At 40.4% G+C, this 19,002-nt stretch overlaps 1 protein-coding gene across 1 annotated transcript in view; it reads right to left on the bottom strand.

Annotated features, from left to right (window-relative positions):
- Window positions 1–15,879: 15,879 nt before the first annotated feature.
- The window catches only part of RSBN1 (round spermatid basic protein 1), a 51,011-nt gene continuing 47,888 nt past the window's right edge, over window positions 15,880–19,002 (bottom strand). The window contains exons 5-7 of the mRNA XM_063450648.1: window positions 18,805–18,972; window positions 17,448–17,556; window positions 15,880–16,884 (exon numbers count right to left, since the gene is read on the bottom strand). Of these exons, the coding sequence (XP_063306718.1) occupies window positions 16,492–16,884; window positions 17,448–17,556; window positions 18,805–18,972 (670 nt within the window). The 3' untranslated portion in view covers window positions 15,880–16,491. The remainder of the gene's footprint in view (window positions 16,885–17,447; window positions 17,557–18,804; window positions 18,973–19,002) is intronic.

Below are 19,002 nucleotides of genomic sequence, written 5' to 3'. Positions count from 1 at the left end.
GTGTGTATCTGTCATGGTATATGTGTGTTTCTGTGTCTGTCATGGTGTATATGTGTGTTTAAAAATAGTGTTTTTGCTCACCTTTTTTTTTTTCCACGCAGCGAGCTGGTCTCCCCTCGACTGGCCCTGCCTCTATGGCTGAGATCATCAAGCTTGATGATCTCAGCCAATCCAATGCTTTGCCATTGGATTGGCTGCAAAACGTTACACCAATCAGCCTCTCCTCATAGAGATGCATTGAATCAATGAATCTCTATGGGGAACGTTCAGCACCTACAGAGTGTGGAGGCCCTGAATGTAGGTGCACTGACACAGGAAGCACCTCTAGTGACCGTCTGAGTGACTGTCACTAGCGGTGTCACTTTGAAGCAATGAAAACACTGCCTTTTCTCTGAAAAGTCAGTGTTTACGTTGAAAAGCCTGTAGGGACATGCATATATATATTACTCAATCATCTGTCATGGCAAGACATAGCCTTACATGTTACACGCGACAATATATGGCGCAGTGACTTATGGGGCTGGCATACATTTTTTATCCAGGGCTGCTTTGTATCCCCAGTCCGGCCCTGTGTACCACTGTCATATAAATCCCCAAATTATGCTCAGTTACATCTTCTGAGTAAAACAATATGCCCAAAGTATGACCTAGACACTATTTTGTGAAGTTGCTGTAAAAGCATTGGCGGATCCAGGGAGAGGGGGGGCAACGGGGCAATTGCGTGGGATAATTTTTCCGCTAGCTTGTACCAAGCGTAGTGGTAATAAGCATTTTTTTCTGCCTTTTTGACACACAAAGTGAGTTTGCACCGTATATTTTGCAAACCTTATGTGTGCTACGACTGTATAATACTACATATGTTGCTCAGCTATGTTGTCTGAGTACAGCAATACTCTGTATGTACCTTTGCCAGGTATATGTGGATGTTAAAGGGGCACATTTGAGACGCATTCAAAAGGCATATTTTTAACCTTAGCGTGAGATCATTTTTTCTCTAGTTTGTTCCAGGTGTAGATAATTTTTTTTAAATGTATTTTACTTTTTTAAACTTTTTAAAACTCTTTTAAACTTTTTTAATTCATTTTTTTTAAACTTTCCTAAACTTTAAAACTTTTTTTTTTACAGATTCAACGTTTTTATAAACTTTTTTTACTGTTAATCCCTAACTAGCAGTAAGTAGCACTAACCATAAATTCCCCAATTTCCCATAACTCCCACCCACCCCAGCTAGCAAAATATAATTTTAAAATTTAAATTAATTAAATTGAACCACTGAGAGTTTTAAAAAAAAAATACAAAAATCAGATCACATTATAATACTGTGATCTGTATTTTGATCACTGTAGGTAGTGATAAACTGTCAGGGAAGGGGTTAATTTGTATTAGGACTGGGTAAAGGGGGCTGGGATTTTTTCAAGGTTAACCCCCAGCTATCCTAACTCCAAATTCCCCAAAATCTTCCACACACCCCAGCTAGCTAAATATATCATTTTTATATATTTCAATTAATAAAATAAAATTCACCTTTTATTTTTTGTAACCCTTGGGGTTATCATAGTAAAATGTAGTCCCTGCCAATTGATCACTGTAGTCAATGATCTACATAATGCTGCTCCCACCTATCTATCCTCCCTTATACACAAGTATGTCCCGTCTAGGCCCTTACGATCTGCTGAAGACTTACGTCTATCTTCTGTCCATACTCCCACCTCTGATGCTCGCCTTCAAGATTTCTCGAGGGCTGCACCGTTCCTGTGGAACTCGCTTCCCTCCTCCGTTAGATGCTCACCCAGTCTCCACTCCTTCAAAAAATCGTTAAAAACCCACTTCTTCATAAAAGCATATCAATTAAACTGTTAATAGCTCCCAACTGATTCCTCTTCTGCAACTGTCACTAGTCTAATACTCTCCTTACCTTTTTGTGTCATTTTACCCCACTCCCTCTAGCATGTAAGCTCATTGAGCAGGGCCCTCAACCCCTCTGTTCCTGTGTGTCCAACTTGTCTGGTTACAACTACATGTCTGTTCGTCCACCCATTGTAAAGCGCTGCGGAATTTGACGGCGCTCTATAAATATCATAATAATAATCAATTGGAAGGGGTTAATTTTTTTTATTTAGAATGGGTGGGTAAAGGGGGGTGGGATTTTAAACTATATTTATTTTATTTTTCTTAACAAGAAGATCACTGCTGACCCGTCTCCCTGCACTTCACACAGAACGCTGAAGAGCAGGGAGGCAGATCAGAAGTCCCTACAGCACAGCCTGTCAGTGCGATCACTGCTGCAGGGACAGTGTGATCGGATGCTCTCGAATACAGAGGCAGACCGGAGGAGCGTTAACCCCAGATCGCTGCAATCGCGGGGTTAACTTAAGCGCATGACATACCCGGTCCATCATCTGGCGGTAAGGGGTTAATAAATAACTTCAGGTGTGTTTGTATGAGTGTCACTGGAGATTTTTTTTTTTACCTCTTTCTGGAAAACAGAGCAGATGGAAGTGTTAAATAGGATGAACTTTGGTTCTTTTTTTCCAACCCTGATCATCTAAGTAAACACGTGTGTATATTCATGGCATTTAACAGAGACATTCAGTTACTTACAACTCTTGACAGAAATATCCTGTTAAATGGAAAATGTCCATTTCAGAATGCTTACAATGTCTCCCATTTAGTGCAATTTCTGTGGAAATTAATTTATGAAGAATGTGAGAAACAAATACTCGCGTGTGTTGGTGCTAAAACAATTTTTGCCATGCTTTTCAAAATACCAGAACAAATTTCCTCCGGCCCGTTTATTTACTCAGCAGTGAAGTGAAAAACCACTAAGTATATTCACAAAACCTGGAATTGCAGTGATATCAAATCTTAATGGCAAAATATAGGCATCAATAACCAAGCTGTGATTAGAACGTCAATTTGGAAACGTTATGCAACTCCATTTTTTCCCCTAATCAGAATTCTGTTAACTGCAGTGTGAGATTTAGTAAATAGCCTCCCATTTGTGAAAAATTTAAGCCATTGTCAAGTAAGAAATATAGGGGATAGAGCCATTATGGAAAGCAATATACTTATTTTAAGTGAAGAATCTGCTCAGATTTGAAGGATAGACAATTGTTTGATACAGCTGTGATTGGGGTTGTTCAATAAACAGACTAGATCCAGTGATTATTACCGAATTAATCGCATTGGCAATTTACTGAAGAGAAATGCAGTCAGGATACAATTCTCCATCCACTGTGTGGAAATCTATTCACAAAGAGGACTATAGATAGGACACAATGTAGTCCGTTTAGACTAGAATAAAGAAGATTTAGTCTAAGGCAAATTCAATTTTTTTTTTTTACCGTAAGAACAATAACAATGTGGAATTATCTGCCTGAAGAAGCTTCAACTAGATGCATACTTGCAAAAATATAATGCCAATGATAGGGTTTTTCAACTGTTGGCTAATAGCTTCTTAATCCAAGAATAAATCTGACTGCCATTCTGGGGTTAAAGAATTTTCCTAGTTTGAAGCACATCCAATTTTTCAACAAACTGTTTTTTGCCTTCTTTTTGATCAACAGCAAAAAACAAATGTGAGGAAGACTGAAATTTAAGGGCACAGGTCTATTTTAAGCCTATGTAACTATATCATTTAGCCATAACGGAGATATCTTGGCAAAGATGGAAAACCATCATCTCATAACTACAAACAAAGCCCTGTGCGCAAACTCCCACTACACCTGGGCAGCTGCAGTGATTATAGTACACATCAACCCCAAGACAAAAAAAAATAAAAAATCACGCACTATCCCAAATTCCTATGTACATTTTAATAACTGGAGATTTTTAGTATAACTCCAATAGCAGCAGAGCAATATTACTCACAAGCCTAGAGCCAATAGGACATATGGCACTTATGTGCAGCGCGGTGGGACTCTTAATAAGATGTCCCCATCCTTCTTGAGTAGTTGGCAGCAGTAGAAAATAGCAGTATTCCAATATAATAATCCAATAAGGAAACTTTATTGTGGGTGGAAATAAATCTTCCCAATTAAAATCCAAAATATAAAAGAAAACTATAATAGGCAATATTGTCCAAATAAAAGTTCAAAATGTAGACTGTATATGTCCAAAACGCGTTTCGCCCTATGGTGGGGGCTTCCTCAGTTGGTATCAGTCGGTATTATGAATGAGATCCTCTTAGCGTCTTTATATACTGTGTATTCCTTTTACTTCTGGATTTTCTTCGTGTGGAACGCATCATGCGTTCCACCGCCGGTTTCGTGCGCGTCACTTCCGGTTCCTGTTCTCGGGGTGCACCAATGGCCTTCCCCTGTCGGTTTATGCGTGTCACTTGCGGTTTCTGGGCCTGGGACGCACCTATGACGTCACTGGAACGCATAGTGTCGAATCTATGCGTTCCACTGCAGATAGATCCATTTTCTATATTGTCCCGAGGCTACTAAACATGTATCTATCTGCACTATGTAATTAAAGAAACAATGCATCACCACAACATTATGTATATGTCCAAAAGTAATAGTACATAATATATACAAAAAAAAATTATATATTAAGCATAATAAATTGATATTAAAAACAGTCAATTGACACCCACATACAGTGTTGATATTGAAAGTGACAACTCATAGAATGATAAGATTATGAATAAAGACATAAAATAATCCAAATATAAAACGAGTGTAAAAACAATGTGTAGAGAGGGAACTAAAACCCAGGCATAAAAATTAGATAAAATGACAGACCTCAAAGTCTGAATTAAGACCATGTGATATTAAAGTGTTGAAATTAAAAATGAATGTCATCTCTTCAGAGCCTATTTTTTTTTATTGTAATCTCTGCCTCTCCAATCCTTTTTCACTATTTTAATGGACAAAAGAAGAGGTGTTCTGGATTGAGATTATGATGAGTTTTAAAATGATTAGAAACGCTATGGGTTTCCAAACCTTTTTTAATGTTTCGAACATGTTCAGATATGCAAACATTTAAATTTCTAATGGTCCTATCTATATACAATAAGTCACAGGGACATTTCAATAAGTAAATGACTCCTTTAGAAAAATAAGTTAATTAATCTTTTAAAATGAAATCAATCTTCATGTGTTCGTTAAGATTCTTTATGTGCCTTTTAGGATTTTTTGTTGTTCTACAGGCTAAACTTGTCCCACACCCAAAGAAGCCTTTGCTTTGGTTTAAAAAATGTGATGTATTTTTAGATGGGCCCTCACTACTGTGAACTAGAGATCTTTTTAAGTTAGCTGCGCCTCTATAAATAATTCTTGGTCTTGTTGGTAACAAGTTTTTTAGCATAGGATCTCTTTGTAGTATATACCAATGTTTATTGATGACTCTATTAATTTTTTTATTGTTCCCATTAAAATTACATATGAAATGGGCTTCATTGTTATTTAGATTTCTTTGGTGTTGTTTATAGATTAGTAATTGTTCTCTAGGGGTATCTTGAATCTCTTTCATGGCTTCAATTAATTTAATCTCTTCATAGCCCTTTTCTAGAAATTGTTTCTTAATGATATTTGCTTGGGTGATGTAGTCCTGTTCATTCGTACAATTTCATCGACTTCGTAGGAACTGACCCTTTGGGGCATTCTCTAGCCAGGGTTTGTAATGGCAACTCTTTTTATCTATATATCCATTGGCGTCTACTGGCTTAAAATTTTTTTTTGTTTTAATTCTCTGGTCCTCAATAAAAATTTGAAGATCTAAAAAATAATGCTAGAAGAGCTTTGCATGGTGGTAAGAACAATTCCCCATTCGTTGGATGACAAGAAGGCTAAAAACATATGTTAAAGATCGCATGGACCATTCCAAATAAAAAAAATATTGTCTATATCAGTGATGGCGAACCTTTTTGAGCCCGAGTGCCCAAACCGCAATACATGGCAACTTTTTTTTCCTTAAAGTGCCAACACGGCAATTAAACCTCAATACTGAGGTTTAAGTTTAGAAAAAACAACTCGTACTGTTGTCCGAACTAATTAACAACTTTTGTTTTAAAAGAACACAACAGCAGAGAGTTCAATAATACACATTTTAAATAATTATATAAATAGATCAAATTAAGCTTATATTTATTAGTATCTCCAACAAATGCAATACATACACACACACAGAGACTGCTGAATACATACACACAGTCTGCTGAATATACACACACACACACACACAGTCTGCTGAATATACACACACACAGACTGCTGAATATACACACACACACAGAGACTGCTGAATATACACACACACAGAGACTGCTGAATACACACACACACACACAGACTGCTGAATACACACACACACACACAGACTGCTGAATATACACACACACACACAGACTGCTGAATACACACACACACACACAGACTGCTGAATACACACACACAGACTGCTGAATACACACACACACACACACACACACACAGACTGCTGAATACACACACACACACAGACTGCGGAATACACACACATACTGCATTGCGGGGTGTAGTTTAAGGGGCATTGAGGGGTGCTGTGTTTGGGGTGCTGTGTGTCTGAGGGTTTCTGTGTGTGCTGTGTGTGTGTGTGAGGGGTGCTGTGTGTGTGTGAGGGGTGCTGTGTGTGTGTGTGAGGGGTGCTGTGTGTGTGTGAGGGGTGCTGTGTGTGTGTATGAGGGGTGGTGTGTATGTGAGGGGTGTGTATGAGGGGTGGTGTGTGTGTGAGGGGTGTGTATGAGGGGTGGTGTGTGTATGAGGGGTGCTGTGTGTGTGTGTGAGTGTGTGTGAGGGATGCTGTGTGTATGAGTGGTGGTGTGTGTGTGTGAGTGAGACAGGGGTGCTGTGCTGTGGGGGGTACGGCTGCTGTGCAGGGGTAGGGGTGCTGTGCTGTGGGGAGTAGGGGTGCTGTGTGTGTTGTGGGGGTGCTATGTGCAGGGTAGGGCTGCTGTGTGTGTGGGGGTAGGGGTGCTGCGGGGGGTAGGGGTGCTGGGGGGGGTAGGGGTGCTGTGGGGGGGTAGTGGTGCTGTGGGGGGGTAGGGGTACTGTGGGGGGTAGGGGTACTGTGGGGGGTAGGGGTGCTGTGGGGGGGAAGGGGTACTGTGGGGGGGTAGGGGTACTGTGGGGGGGTAGGGGTACTTTGTGGGGGGTAGGGGTACTTTGTGGGGGGTAGGGGTACTTTGTGGGGGGTAGGGGTACTTTGTGGGGGGTAGGGGTGCTTTGTGGGGGGGTAGGGGTGCTGTGGGGGGGTAAGGGTGCTGTGTGGGGGTAGGGGTGCTGTGTGGGGGTAGGGGTGCTGTGGGGGGGTTAGGGGTACTGTGGGGGGGGTTAGGGGTACTGTGGGGGGTAGGGGTACTGTGTGGGGGGGGTAGGGGTACTGTATGGGGGGTAGGGGTGCTGTATGGGAGGGTAGGGGTGCTGTATGGGGGGTAGGGGTAGGGGTACTCTGGGGGGTAGGGGTGCTGTATGGGGGGTAGGGGTACTCTGGGGGGGTAGGGGTGCTGTATGGAGGGTAGGGATACTGTGTGTGGGGGGTAGGGGTACTATGGGAGGGTAGGGGTGCTGTGTGGGGGGGTATTTAAGTAATAAAATAAAAAACATTAAAAAGTATATTAAATTAGTCCCCCCCTTCCTCCTTCTTACCTCTAATAAAGGAAGGGGGGGATCCCTGGTGGTCCGGTGGTGGCAAGCAGTCTTCCGGGTCGGGAGGCAGGGGGAGGGATCTTTGCAGCAGCTTCTCTTTCCTCCCGCGCGATGCTGTGTGGAGCGTTGCCATGGTAACGCGCGGCAACGCTCCACACAGCTTGCTCGCGGGAGGACAGGGGAGCTGCTGCAAAGATCCCTCCCCCTGCCTCCCGACCCGGAAGCAGAGTAGGCGCCTGCCGTTTCGGGCAGGCAGGCGCCTACTCGGCATTATTGGCGAACCTATGGCCGCGTGCCCACAGAAAGGGCCCGGCGTGCCACCTGTGGCACGCGTGCCATAGGTTCGCCACCACTGGTCTATATACTTAGGAGTTGCAATATATGTGTAGTGGTGCTTAGGAGTTGCAATATATGTATAGTGTCTTTCAAGTACGCTGTGTTTTTCACTACTATTGGTTGTAGCAGTAGGTCGATGTACTCAGAGACTCTGCAGGAAATGGAATCTATCCCAGATAGGATCGGACGTCCCGGGGGATTTTTCAGATCTTTGTGAACTTTGGGAAGATAATAAAACACTGTATGTGGGTGTCAATTGACTGTTTTTAATATCAATTTATTATGCTTAATATATATATATTTTGGTATATATTATGTACTATTACTTTTGGACATATACAATGCATTGTGCATTGTTTCTTTTATTACATAGTGAGATAGATACATGTTTAGTAGCCTCGGGACAATATAGAAAATGGATGAATATAGAATGGGGAATTGTTCTTACCACCATGCAAAGCTCTTCTAGCATTAATTTTTTAGATCTTCAAATTTTTATTGAGGACCAGAGAATTAAAACAAAACAAATTTTTAAGCCAGTAGACGCCAATGGATATATAGATAAAAAGAGTTGCCATTACAAACCCTGGCTAGAGAATGCCCCAAAGGGTCAGTTCCTACAAAGTCGACGAAATTGTACGAATGAACAGGACTACATCACCCAAGCAAATATCATTAAGAAACAATTTCTAGAAAAGGGCTATGAAGAGATTTAAATTAATTGAAGCCATGAAAGAGATTCAAGATACCCCTAGAGAACAATTACTAATCTATAAACAACACCAAAGAAATCTAAATAACAACGAAGCCCATTTCATATGTAATTTTAATGGGAACAATAAAAAAATTAATAGAGTCATCAATAAACATTGGTATATACTACAAAGAGATCATATGCTAAAAAACGTGTTACCAACAAGACCAAGAATTATTTATAGAGGCGCAGCTAACTTAAAAAGATCTCTAGTTCACAGTAGTGAGGGCCCATCTAAAAATACATCACATTTTTTAAACCAAAGCAAATGCTTCTTTGGGTGTGGGACATGTTTAGCCTGTAGAACAACAAAAAAATCCTAAAAGGCACATAAAGAATCTTAACGAACACATGAAGATTGATTTCATTTTAAAAGATTAATTAACTTGTTTTTCTAAAGGAGTCATTTACTTATTGGCAGAGATTAAAAAAAAAAAAAAAAAAAATAGGCTCTGAAGAGATGAAATTCATTTTTAATTTCAACACTCTAATTCCCCATGGTCTTAATTCAGACTTTGAGATCTGTCATTTTATCTAATTTTTATGCCTGGGTTTTAGTTCCCTCTCTACACATTGTTTTTACACTCGTTTTATATTTGGATTATTTTATGTCTTTATTCATAATCTTATCATTCTATGAGTTGTCACTTTCAATATCAACACTGTATGTGGGTGTCAATTAACTGTTTTTAATATCAATTTATTATGCTTAATATATAATCTTTTTTTTTGTATATATTATGTACTATTACTTTTGGACATATACATAATGTTGTGGTGATGCATTGTTTCTTTAATTACATAGTGCAGATAGATACATGTTTAGTACCCTCGGGACAATATAGAAAATGGATCTATCTGCAGTGGAACGCATAGATTCGACACTATGCGTTCCAGTGACGTCATAGGTGCGTCCCAGGCCCAGAAACCGTAAGTGACGCGCATAAACCGACAGGGGAAGGCCATTGGTGCACCCCGAGAACAGGAACCGGAAGTGACGCGCACGAAACCGGCGGTGGAACGCATGATGCATTCCACACGAAGAAAATCCGGAAGTAAAAGGAATACACAGTATATAAAGACGCTAAGAGGCTCTCATTCATAATACCAACTGATACCAACTGAGGAAGCCCCCACCATAGGGCGAAACACGTTTTGGACATATACAGTCTACATTTTGAACTTTTATTTGGACAATATTGCCTATTATATATATATATATTTTTTTTTTTTTTTTATATTTTGGATTTTAATTGGGAAGATTTATTTCCACCCACAATAAAGTTTCCTTATTGGATTATTATATTGGAATACTGCTATTTTCTACAGCTGCCAACTACTCAAGAAGGAATACCAAGAAGGATGGGGACATCCTATTAAGAGTCCCACCGCGCTGCACATAAGAGCCATATGTCATATTGGCTCTAGGCTTGTGAGTAATATTGCTCTGCTGCTATTCACTCTCATTTTTAACATATTACACAATGATGTTTTGCTTTCTTTTCTAGAATCTACAGATGTGTGTTCCACCTACTGTATGTATTATTTGTAACTCCAATAGCAATTAAAGTGTAAGCTCATCTGCTACTTCAAGGCAAAAAACTTAGGCAATTCCTACATTAACAATTCACCTTGCTGTTTTCAGCCAAAAAGTAAAATCTGAGGCAGAGAGGGGTGTTTATTATTTTTTTTTTTAAACCCTTACATACAACTTAATCCTTAAAAAGGAACACATGGGGTTAAATATGCATAGGATTTGAGATGGTATGCATGGAACATTTTTGTTTTTAAATAGTCTGAAACCTCAATGCAAACATTGAGGTTAAAATAAATGCGGGGCAGGGCGGGGCCAAGCCAGCAAGCAGAGCGGACGCACAAAGCTGAGCTCCCGACACACAGACCCGATTTACCATGATTACTCGCCAAAATCGAAACAATTTCCCAACCGGGTTCCGATACCTGAATCAAGGAGGACCTGGTGACAAGCCCGACACCTTACACGAGTATCCAGGAAATCGGGAACCCAAGATGGCAAGCCGTGGCTTAAAGGCAGCGGGGGACGGGAGAGACGGCCGCTTTCCCGGCCACCGCACTGGAGACCCACAAGCACCCTGCTCCCTCCCCCCCCCGGACCGGTGGGGGTTATCCCGGTCCAGGCATGAGAGGGCACACACGAACGGAAAACCAACTGAAAAAAAAACATGCGAGCAGCGAGACGAGGCGCGGACCCGCAAAATGGCCGCCGCCACGTGTACTCAAGCCAATGCACTGCCTAGTCTCGAAGACAGGCTGGAAGCTATACTGACTGCCTTCTGGAAGAAACTGGCGCAGACCCAAACAGCCAAAAAGGCCCCTCGCCAGCCAGTCATCCCTCCGGTGCATCCACTAGCCCGACAGGCACTGAGGAGCCGCTGGACGGAACAAAGCGAGGGAGGAGAGCGAGAACTACCCCCCAACTTCTGGAGCCGCAGAACACGCATCGAAGGCCGCCCACCTGGTTACCGACGCAGGCGGAGAGCCCACGCACATGGCCCTCTGTGGTCCGTGCCTAAAGGACACTACAGGGGGGTCCACGCACGGCACACAACCAGCAGGGCTAAGTTGGTCACTCAGCGCCCCACCCACCGACACGCTAACGAAGCTGCTACAAGTGCCCTGACGGGCTTCGACTCGGGGCCTCGGGGAAACAACCAAACATCAACTCACAGATCAGCAGGGAGAGAGACGAGGTCGGCGCACCGACGAAATCATACGCCCACCACACAAGGTACCCACGACAAGCTGGAGAGTTGCTACGGAGCCCACCTGACAGCGGTGCCGGAATCTCACTGAGCCAGGACTGTGGAATCGGCTGAGGTCTTGCACTCTGAGCCCAATATTTGCTCAACTGACTCACGAGGCTGTCCTGTAGTGCCTCACATTCGCATACCCTCTCACTGACATTTCTAAACCTTATAATCTACTAATAAGTTTTACATTTTGAAATCCATAGGAGTACTCTAAACGCTTAATCCTTCCTCTCACGTGTACCCTATTTACAAATGTTTTAGCCTGCATAACTTAGTAACAATGCACGTGTTTATAGTTAATCTATAATCTATAACCCTACTGCAGCACACACAACCGCACTAATAATAACCAATGCTTGATTGTTTATAAGCGACTACATACCATCTCTCCAGTTAAAATGTTTAAATGTTTCATTGTTAGGCATCCACATGGTATTTTCTTAATACTTAAAAGCATTATTGTTATCGTTTTTTTTATTTTATTATGCCTAAGTGACTACTCCTAGTACGGACCTGGGCATTACCTAGCCTACCTACCTGCCCGCATATGTGTAGCCATTAGCAGTAAGAGGCAGGGAAATCCCAGTGGAATCTATAAAGCAGAGGCTAGCTACTAGAAATCAGCTGGTTTACATTTAAGCGACTACACCAAAGTTTACTTTGCATTACTTATTGTTTTATTCATACTTTTACTCGACATAACTTTATTGCAAGACTCAGGGCCTAGGATGTGACGCAGGCAAGAATTAGGGCAAATATTGTCAGACACCTGAGCTTGTACATGCCTGTAATTATTTTATTTTTTTTAATGTCAGTTTGCATATCCGCTCCCGTCTACTTTTCTACGCTGCATGTTGCGTGTTCACTGACATAGCTATTACTTCGCCTGAAACCAAGCTTGTATGTTAAAGATAAAAAATTGTGCAGTTGTAACTTATGTTTGCTATACCAGAACCGCCGGCACCTGCTGTTGTGGCAGTACCGGCAAGTTTGTAATTTCTATGCACACCAAAATAAAGAATTTAAAATAAATGCGGACCCCTTTTATGATCCATAGGTTACTTTCTCAAGAGTGCACATATATTGTGCTCAGATCTATTACACCATCAAAGGAAGGAAAAAAATAAGATGCGTTCTGGTGAAGTTTCAAAAATTATTTTATTGCTCTCGATCAGAAAATGTTATATACACATTTCACAACCTATTAAAAATGTTTGTTTTTTTAATTTAAAATCACTTTAAATCACAAAAATAAAAACCTAGAATTTGCTATTTAAACAACCATTCAGTTTCTGCTAAAACACACATATTTGTGGCATAAAGTTAAAGTCTGCTAATGTCAAGTTTACGAGTGAGGCTATGAAAATTATTTTTGCTTGTATTGTAAGAGATACTTGGCTAATTACCTAAAAAGGAAACCAGTTACTAACGTGTATATTATATATAAACAGACTGAGACCTCCCATGATTTAAAACAAAAAATAAAAATCAGATAACCTTTTGTCTGTAGTCTTCTCCCACATGTCTGATAAGAATAAGGAATAGTAAAAACTATAAATAGATGTATAAAATATATAAATAGCGCCACTGAGGATTTACTTAAACAGCCATGCTTCTTTCCCTGGTCTCTAGTATTCAAGAACAGGCTTGATGAGTTTGGTTAATGGCCCAGCAAGCCTTTAAATAATGAAATATATTCATGTATTGCCTGTTATGTTCCCCGCAATTTTGTTAGTTGAGAATAGGCATTTTGCCTGCTGTAAAATTCAGTATTAGGTCACAATCTTAGATGGAGCATGTGCCGAATGATTTTATCTGGAATAGTTGATGACAATGTGTTATTATAGTGCAGAAACTATAGGTATAAATTGTGCTGGCACACACTTTTCCACTACATACCTTAACAGATCAGATTTAATTCTGAACGAACCACATTGAGTTCAATCTATACTTTAACCCAGAATTAGGAAACCTTCAAAGTTGTGGAATACATCTCCCCTGACACCTTGCCAGCATTAAAGGAGATATAGTCCACAACATCTGGAGTGCCAAAGGTTGCCTACCCCTGCTCTAGGCAAATATCTTACCTCACTGAAGTGAATATAGTGCCAGACGTCCATGGCTCTGTCAGTCTGTTCAGAGTTTTTGAATGAATTAACACACTGAAAGAAGGTGCCCAGCAGTCAGAGTGTAATCTCTGCCTCGGGCATACCTCCAATGGGTGCCTGGGGACTCTGTTCGAAAAACATTAAGAGAAACAGTGCCAGGGGACTAAAAGGCACTATTAATCACTTCAATAAGATAAAGTGATTATAATGACAAGACCAAGGGTAGACACTTATCACTCCAGAGTTATGGACTACATCTCCCCATTACTTTGCCAGCATTACAGTTTTGTAAGAGTATTAAAGGGGATTTAGTCCACAGCAGTGCTAAAGGTAATCTTACTCTTAACCTAGAATATCCCTTTAAGTGGTTATCTGGGCTGGAGTGCACTTTTGATCTCAATGATTTAATTCACGTGCCAGGGCTTCTTACCTGACAGACTTGTGTTTTTTGAACAGTGTAATCCTGAAGTTGCCCCACCTCAAAGGTTACCCATCCGCACTTCCTCCTCTGCCGTTCCCCTGTTTACTGCACAGACCTTAAGCATTTGCCTTGAGCCCGGTGATAGGCTGAAGGCATTAGCTGATGTTCTACTAGCACTTAAGACAGTCTAGCCAGCACTTTGAGGGGGGGTGGGGGGAGAAGGGAGGAGACACTTTCATTTTATTCATACTGAATTTGTAACAAAACAAAAACATCCTCTATGAGGAAAATTCAGCATTCCCATGCAGAGTATGGGGACGGTGAACGGCAGGACTGCTTACTGTGCGGCCCCGAGCCAGGAAGCACCTCTAATGGCCATCTGAGTGGCCACTTGGAGGTGTCCCTAGGGGCAATGTAAACACAGTCTTTTCTCTGAAAAAGCCGTGTTTGCATGAAAATGCCAGCATAAAATGATGTTACTCACCAGAACAACTACATTAAGCTGTAGTTGTTCTGGTGACTATAGTGTCCCTTTAAACCCATGTCATACAGAATATCACAGCTAACAATGGACAAGTAACATCTAAAGATAAAGAACATCTTTAAAAAAAAATTACCAAACTATTTACAGAACATAATTTCATTCTAAAAAATAAAATAAATTAATTAAAAAAAAAAAAAGAACACCCCAAAACAAAAAGGTCATGTATGCATCATAGGCATACAAATCTATTTGGCTTGGTCTTGTATACATTCAATATTTTTTGCTCATGCCACTGTGCTAAGTGATGTATGACAGAAAAAGGAAAGGGGACATTACCTACCTGAATTAAAAACAAAACAAAAAAAAAACATTACAATGCATTCTCTTCTGTATCTTTTTGCCATATTTCTAGCAGATATTCATTCTAAATACAAATATATAAGGCCAACAAGGACGTTTTATAAGATATAAACCTTAATGACTGACTTTCTATGTATTTAATTGACCAATAAATAGTGGGGAAAGAAAATAAATAGGTGCTTGCCAGTGGCAGGCACCTCTGCTAGAGCCCAGATTGGAAAGGAAGCGGAGGCCAGGGGAAGAGTGTTTGCTAGCCTTTCACAAAGGGTTGCAAATGGAAATTATCCTGAGAATTGTGGGAAATTGTAGTTCACTTGTACAGCAGATTCACTAAAGTGTGACTTGTTGGAAATTAAAAGTGAATTTCAAACTTTAGGCTAAAGTAGTGAAAATGGAAATTTCTCCAAGTCAGTGGGAGTTTGACTACTTTTAAATTCCTGGCAATGCACATTTCAGGGAGTAAATAATGCATTTACACTAAAGCCAATACATGCTAAAACAGAGGTTAACGGAATAAAAACCATTTGCACAAAAAAAAAAAAAAACAAAAAAAAAAAAACAAATTGACTGGGTGCACGCATTCTACTGAACATGCAGTTGTATAAAGTTTTGCTATATAATTTTGGCTGTATGTCAAAGCAAATCAGTAGTTTAACAAAACATTCAGGAAACAGAGGACATTCTGAAAAGCACCCCAAATAGTGAAAATGTTGTGCTAAACTACATATTCATACAAAAATATACAATATATCCAAGTGCTGGGAAAGATCATATTATCATAAAGTCAAACAGATGCTAGCCGTTAAAATTGTACAAGAGAATCTAACAAAATACAAAGCTGGGGTTAATTTGAAACCTTTTCGTACCAAAATAAAATGCTGAAAATGTACAGATTAAAAGTTTTAATAATAATAATAAAAAATAAAGTCATGGCTGCTCATGTTGGCCAAGTCAAGGTCTAGTAGGAGAAAAAAAAAAAACAATCAGAAAAAAAAAATGTATCAACTGAATGCATACTTTTTCCTTTAGTGCCACTCAATTTGAACATGCTTTAAAGAACCGCTCAATCTCATTAATTTGAAATTACACGTTTTCCAATGTCATGGTTTTTTAAGACCATACAATTTCAACTACATATCACACGAAAGGGACTGATGAATTACAGAATGTTATAAAGTCATTATTTTAAATGTATAACAAAAGTGCTCAGTTTTTCAGCTATGCTGTGAAATGTCCGATTATCAAAGTCAGATCTGTACAAAGAACGACAATATTCATTTACCCTCTTTAAAAGAGAGCTGTACAGAACATCCTATAAAGGCAACATGTCCCATCTCTCAAACTTTAAAAAAGTTTTCACGGCTTCACAAAATGTTAAGATCTGCGACAGTTAGAGGGAAAACAAGTTGCACTGGTTTCACTTAACTGCTAATGAGACAAATGAAGCCATGTGCCAATCTTTGAATCTACTTTGAACGGGGAGAGGTTTAAAAAAAAAACAAAAAAAAAACCACAAACAACTTACTTCACATAAAATATTAAAAAAAATGTAAAGACAAACAAAACACATATACAAAAAACAAAACCCATGACTGTATGTTAAAGTCAGATCGGCGAATGGTATGGACTGGTTTGTGTCTGCGGTGTCTGGCTTTCCAACCTATGTGATGGAATGTGCGGTGTTAGGAAGAGTTCATGTGTTGCTGGAAGTGGGGTTTCCTCTGTTTCCAATTTTAAATTTGTGGGTTCTGTGCCTTGTTCTGGAGGTGCCATGCTAGAGGGATCTTTTTCAGAAGCCTGCTGGTCTTCTTTATTGGAGCTGTACTGCTTAAGCCGTATGTGCCATGCCAAGCTGCATACAGCAGATACAGTCTTAAACTGATGGATTACGTTGCGAGGTATGAAATAAATATCATTGTCACACAGTTGGATGCGTGCATAACGGATTCCCTCCCGTCGCATTTGGTTGAGTTTTGCTTCATCCACCCACTGAACGCACTGACAACAGAAACAAAAATAATTTTATTAGATCAACCCAATAGGTTATAAATTTTCACATATTGCAAATTGAGAAGAATCACATTGCACATTTATAAATAAAAAAATGAAACAGAGGAATTGCTTAAATACCATTGCTCATTACATCTGAATTTCTGCATTTATGATTTTCCATCTCAGTTAGAGGAGATGCAAATTACAGATGCTCCAGCCTGCACTAAGTCAGCAGAATCTTGACACATCGACTCTAAACTGGAGTGTAGCCTAGAAAATGTTTTCCATCCATCATGTATAGTGAATGCAGGCACTGTGAAGATACATGCACCCACAATTGATATGTGTGTGTAGAATATTCTTGTATAGCCAGAGGCGGAGCAGGGGTAATACAGAGTACATTACGAACATAATCAAAACACAAATTCTCACTCTGCTAATTACAGAAAAGACTGGCCTTTAAATGTACCATTGGTAATCCCATTTTCAATGCAGAGAGATGAACATGCAAAACATCAATTAGGTTTTCCTATGTAAAAGTAACATATGTTTGAGAACATTCACTGCACCTGAGAAACAGGAGGCTCATGGAGATCCAGCTGTAGCCTTTGCACAACATGGGAAAAGTCCTCAGCATGGAAACAGATCACATCTTTGGTTATGCGAGGTTGATCACTCCTAAAGTAAGTAAAAGGCATGTCAGTTTAGAATACAGGTAAGTGTTGAAAAACATGGCCAGGAACCTTTGTAACATTTAAATTGACACTACAGTCACCATAAAAACATAAATGAAGCAGTTTTGGTTCTGGCCCTGGGTCTATTCCAGCGTTTCCCCAACTAGTGTTCCGTGGAACCGAGAACAAAATTGGGGTTCTGCTGCGATTTTCCAGTCGGACATTTAGGGCCACCCGATGAGTAGTGTTAAACAGGGGTCCGGCCAGGCGCGGTGGGTGTCCAAGACCGCAACCGGACCCCTGTTGTATGGGATGATGGGAGGAAGTGACAGCACTTCCTCCCAGACAGAGCGCTCTGGATGGAGGGAGAGGGAAAGCAGCGGGGAGTGAGCAGCTGCCGACCTGACACCATCCTCAGCCAGCAGCAATGAAGGAAGAAGAAAGGAAAGTTAAACATGTGTATTTGCGTGTGTTTATATACATGTGTACCTGTGTCAGTGTGTCAGATACACACACAGGCACATACAAACACAGATACACACACACACACACACCAGCACATACAGATATACACTTTGACAGATACATACACACTGTGTGTGTGTGTGTCCTTGCCAGATACATATACACACAGGCACATACAAACACATATACACACAGTGTGCATCTGTGTGCCACTATGTGTCAGATACACACACTGACACATACACACACACACACTGTGTGTATGTGTGCCACTATGTGTCGTGTGCATCAGATACACACCCTGATACACAGACACACCAGCACATCCCAAAAAAATAAATAAATAAAAAATATGTTTATGCAACGGCGCAAAGTTGTTTTTGGGAGGGTGGAGGGGGTTTCCACGATGTTGATACACCATGTCAAAGGGTTCCAGGGGGAAAATTAATTGGGAACCCCTGGTCTAGTCAAATGCTTCTCTACAGGAGACATCTGAATGTTAACCAAAAAAAAAGGTTAGGTAAGATATTACTATATTTAGGAAGGCAAATGAGGGCCAGGGGGTCTAGATATTGATTTTAACAGTATAGGGTCAGAAACACAGGTTTGTGTTCCTGATCTGAAAGTGTTGCTTAAAAATTAGCAATCTTCTCAAAGCATTTGATAGTAAATGAAGCAAGCTGTAGAGGTTATGTTGCCTAAAATGTCCCATTAATAAGCTTTTTGAAATACAGATCAATACAAATATTCACAAGACCATGTTATTTTGCAACAAAGCCAAACCTACCATTCTCCGAACTGCACAGCCTTCAATACACCTACAGCAGCTGTACTTTCCCAATCAAAACCTTGGCCAACATGATCAGCATGGGCTCTTGTCCTATCCTCAAAGAGAAGTTCACGTGGCTCGCTAGTGCGCGGCAGGTACTGCAAGTTCTTTATTTCATTCATCGACCTATTAAAAAAAAAAAAAAAAAAAAAAACT

This window comes from Pelobates fuscus, chromosome 1, assembly GCF_036172605.1.
Source record: "Pelobates fuscus isolate aPelFus1 chromosome 1, aPelFus1.pri, whole genome shotgun sequence".
Classification (NCBI taxonomy): Eukaryota; Metazoa; Chordata; class Amphibia; order Anura; family Pelobatidae; genus Pelobates; species Pelobates fuscus.
The sequence above is the reverse complement of the archived record's forward strand: the minus strand, read 5'-3'. Positions and strand labels throughout refer to the sequence as shown.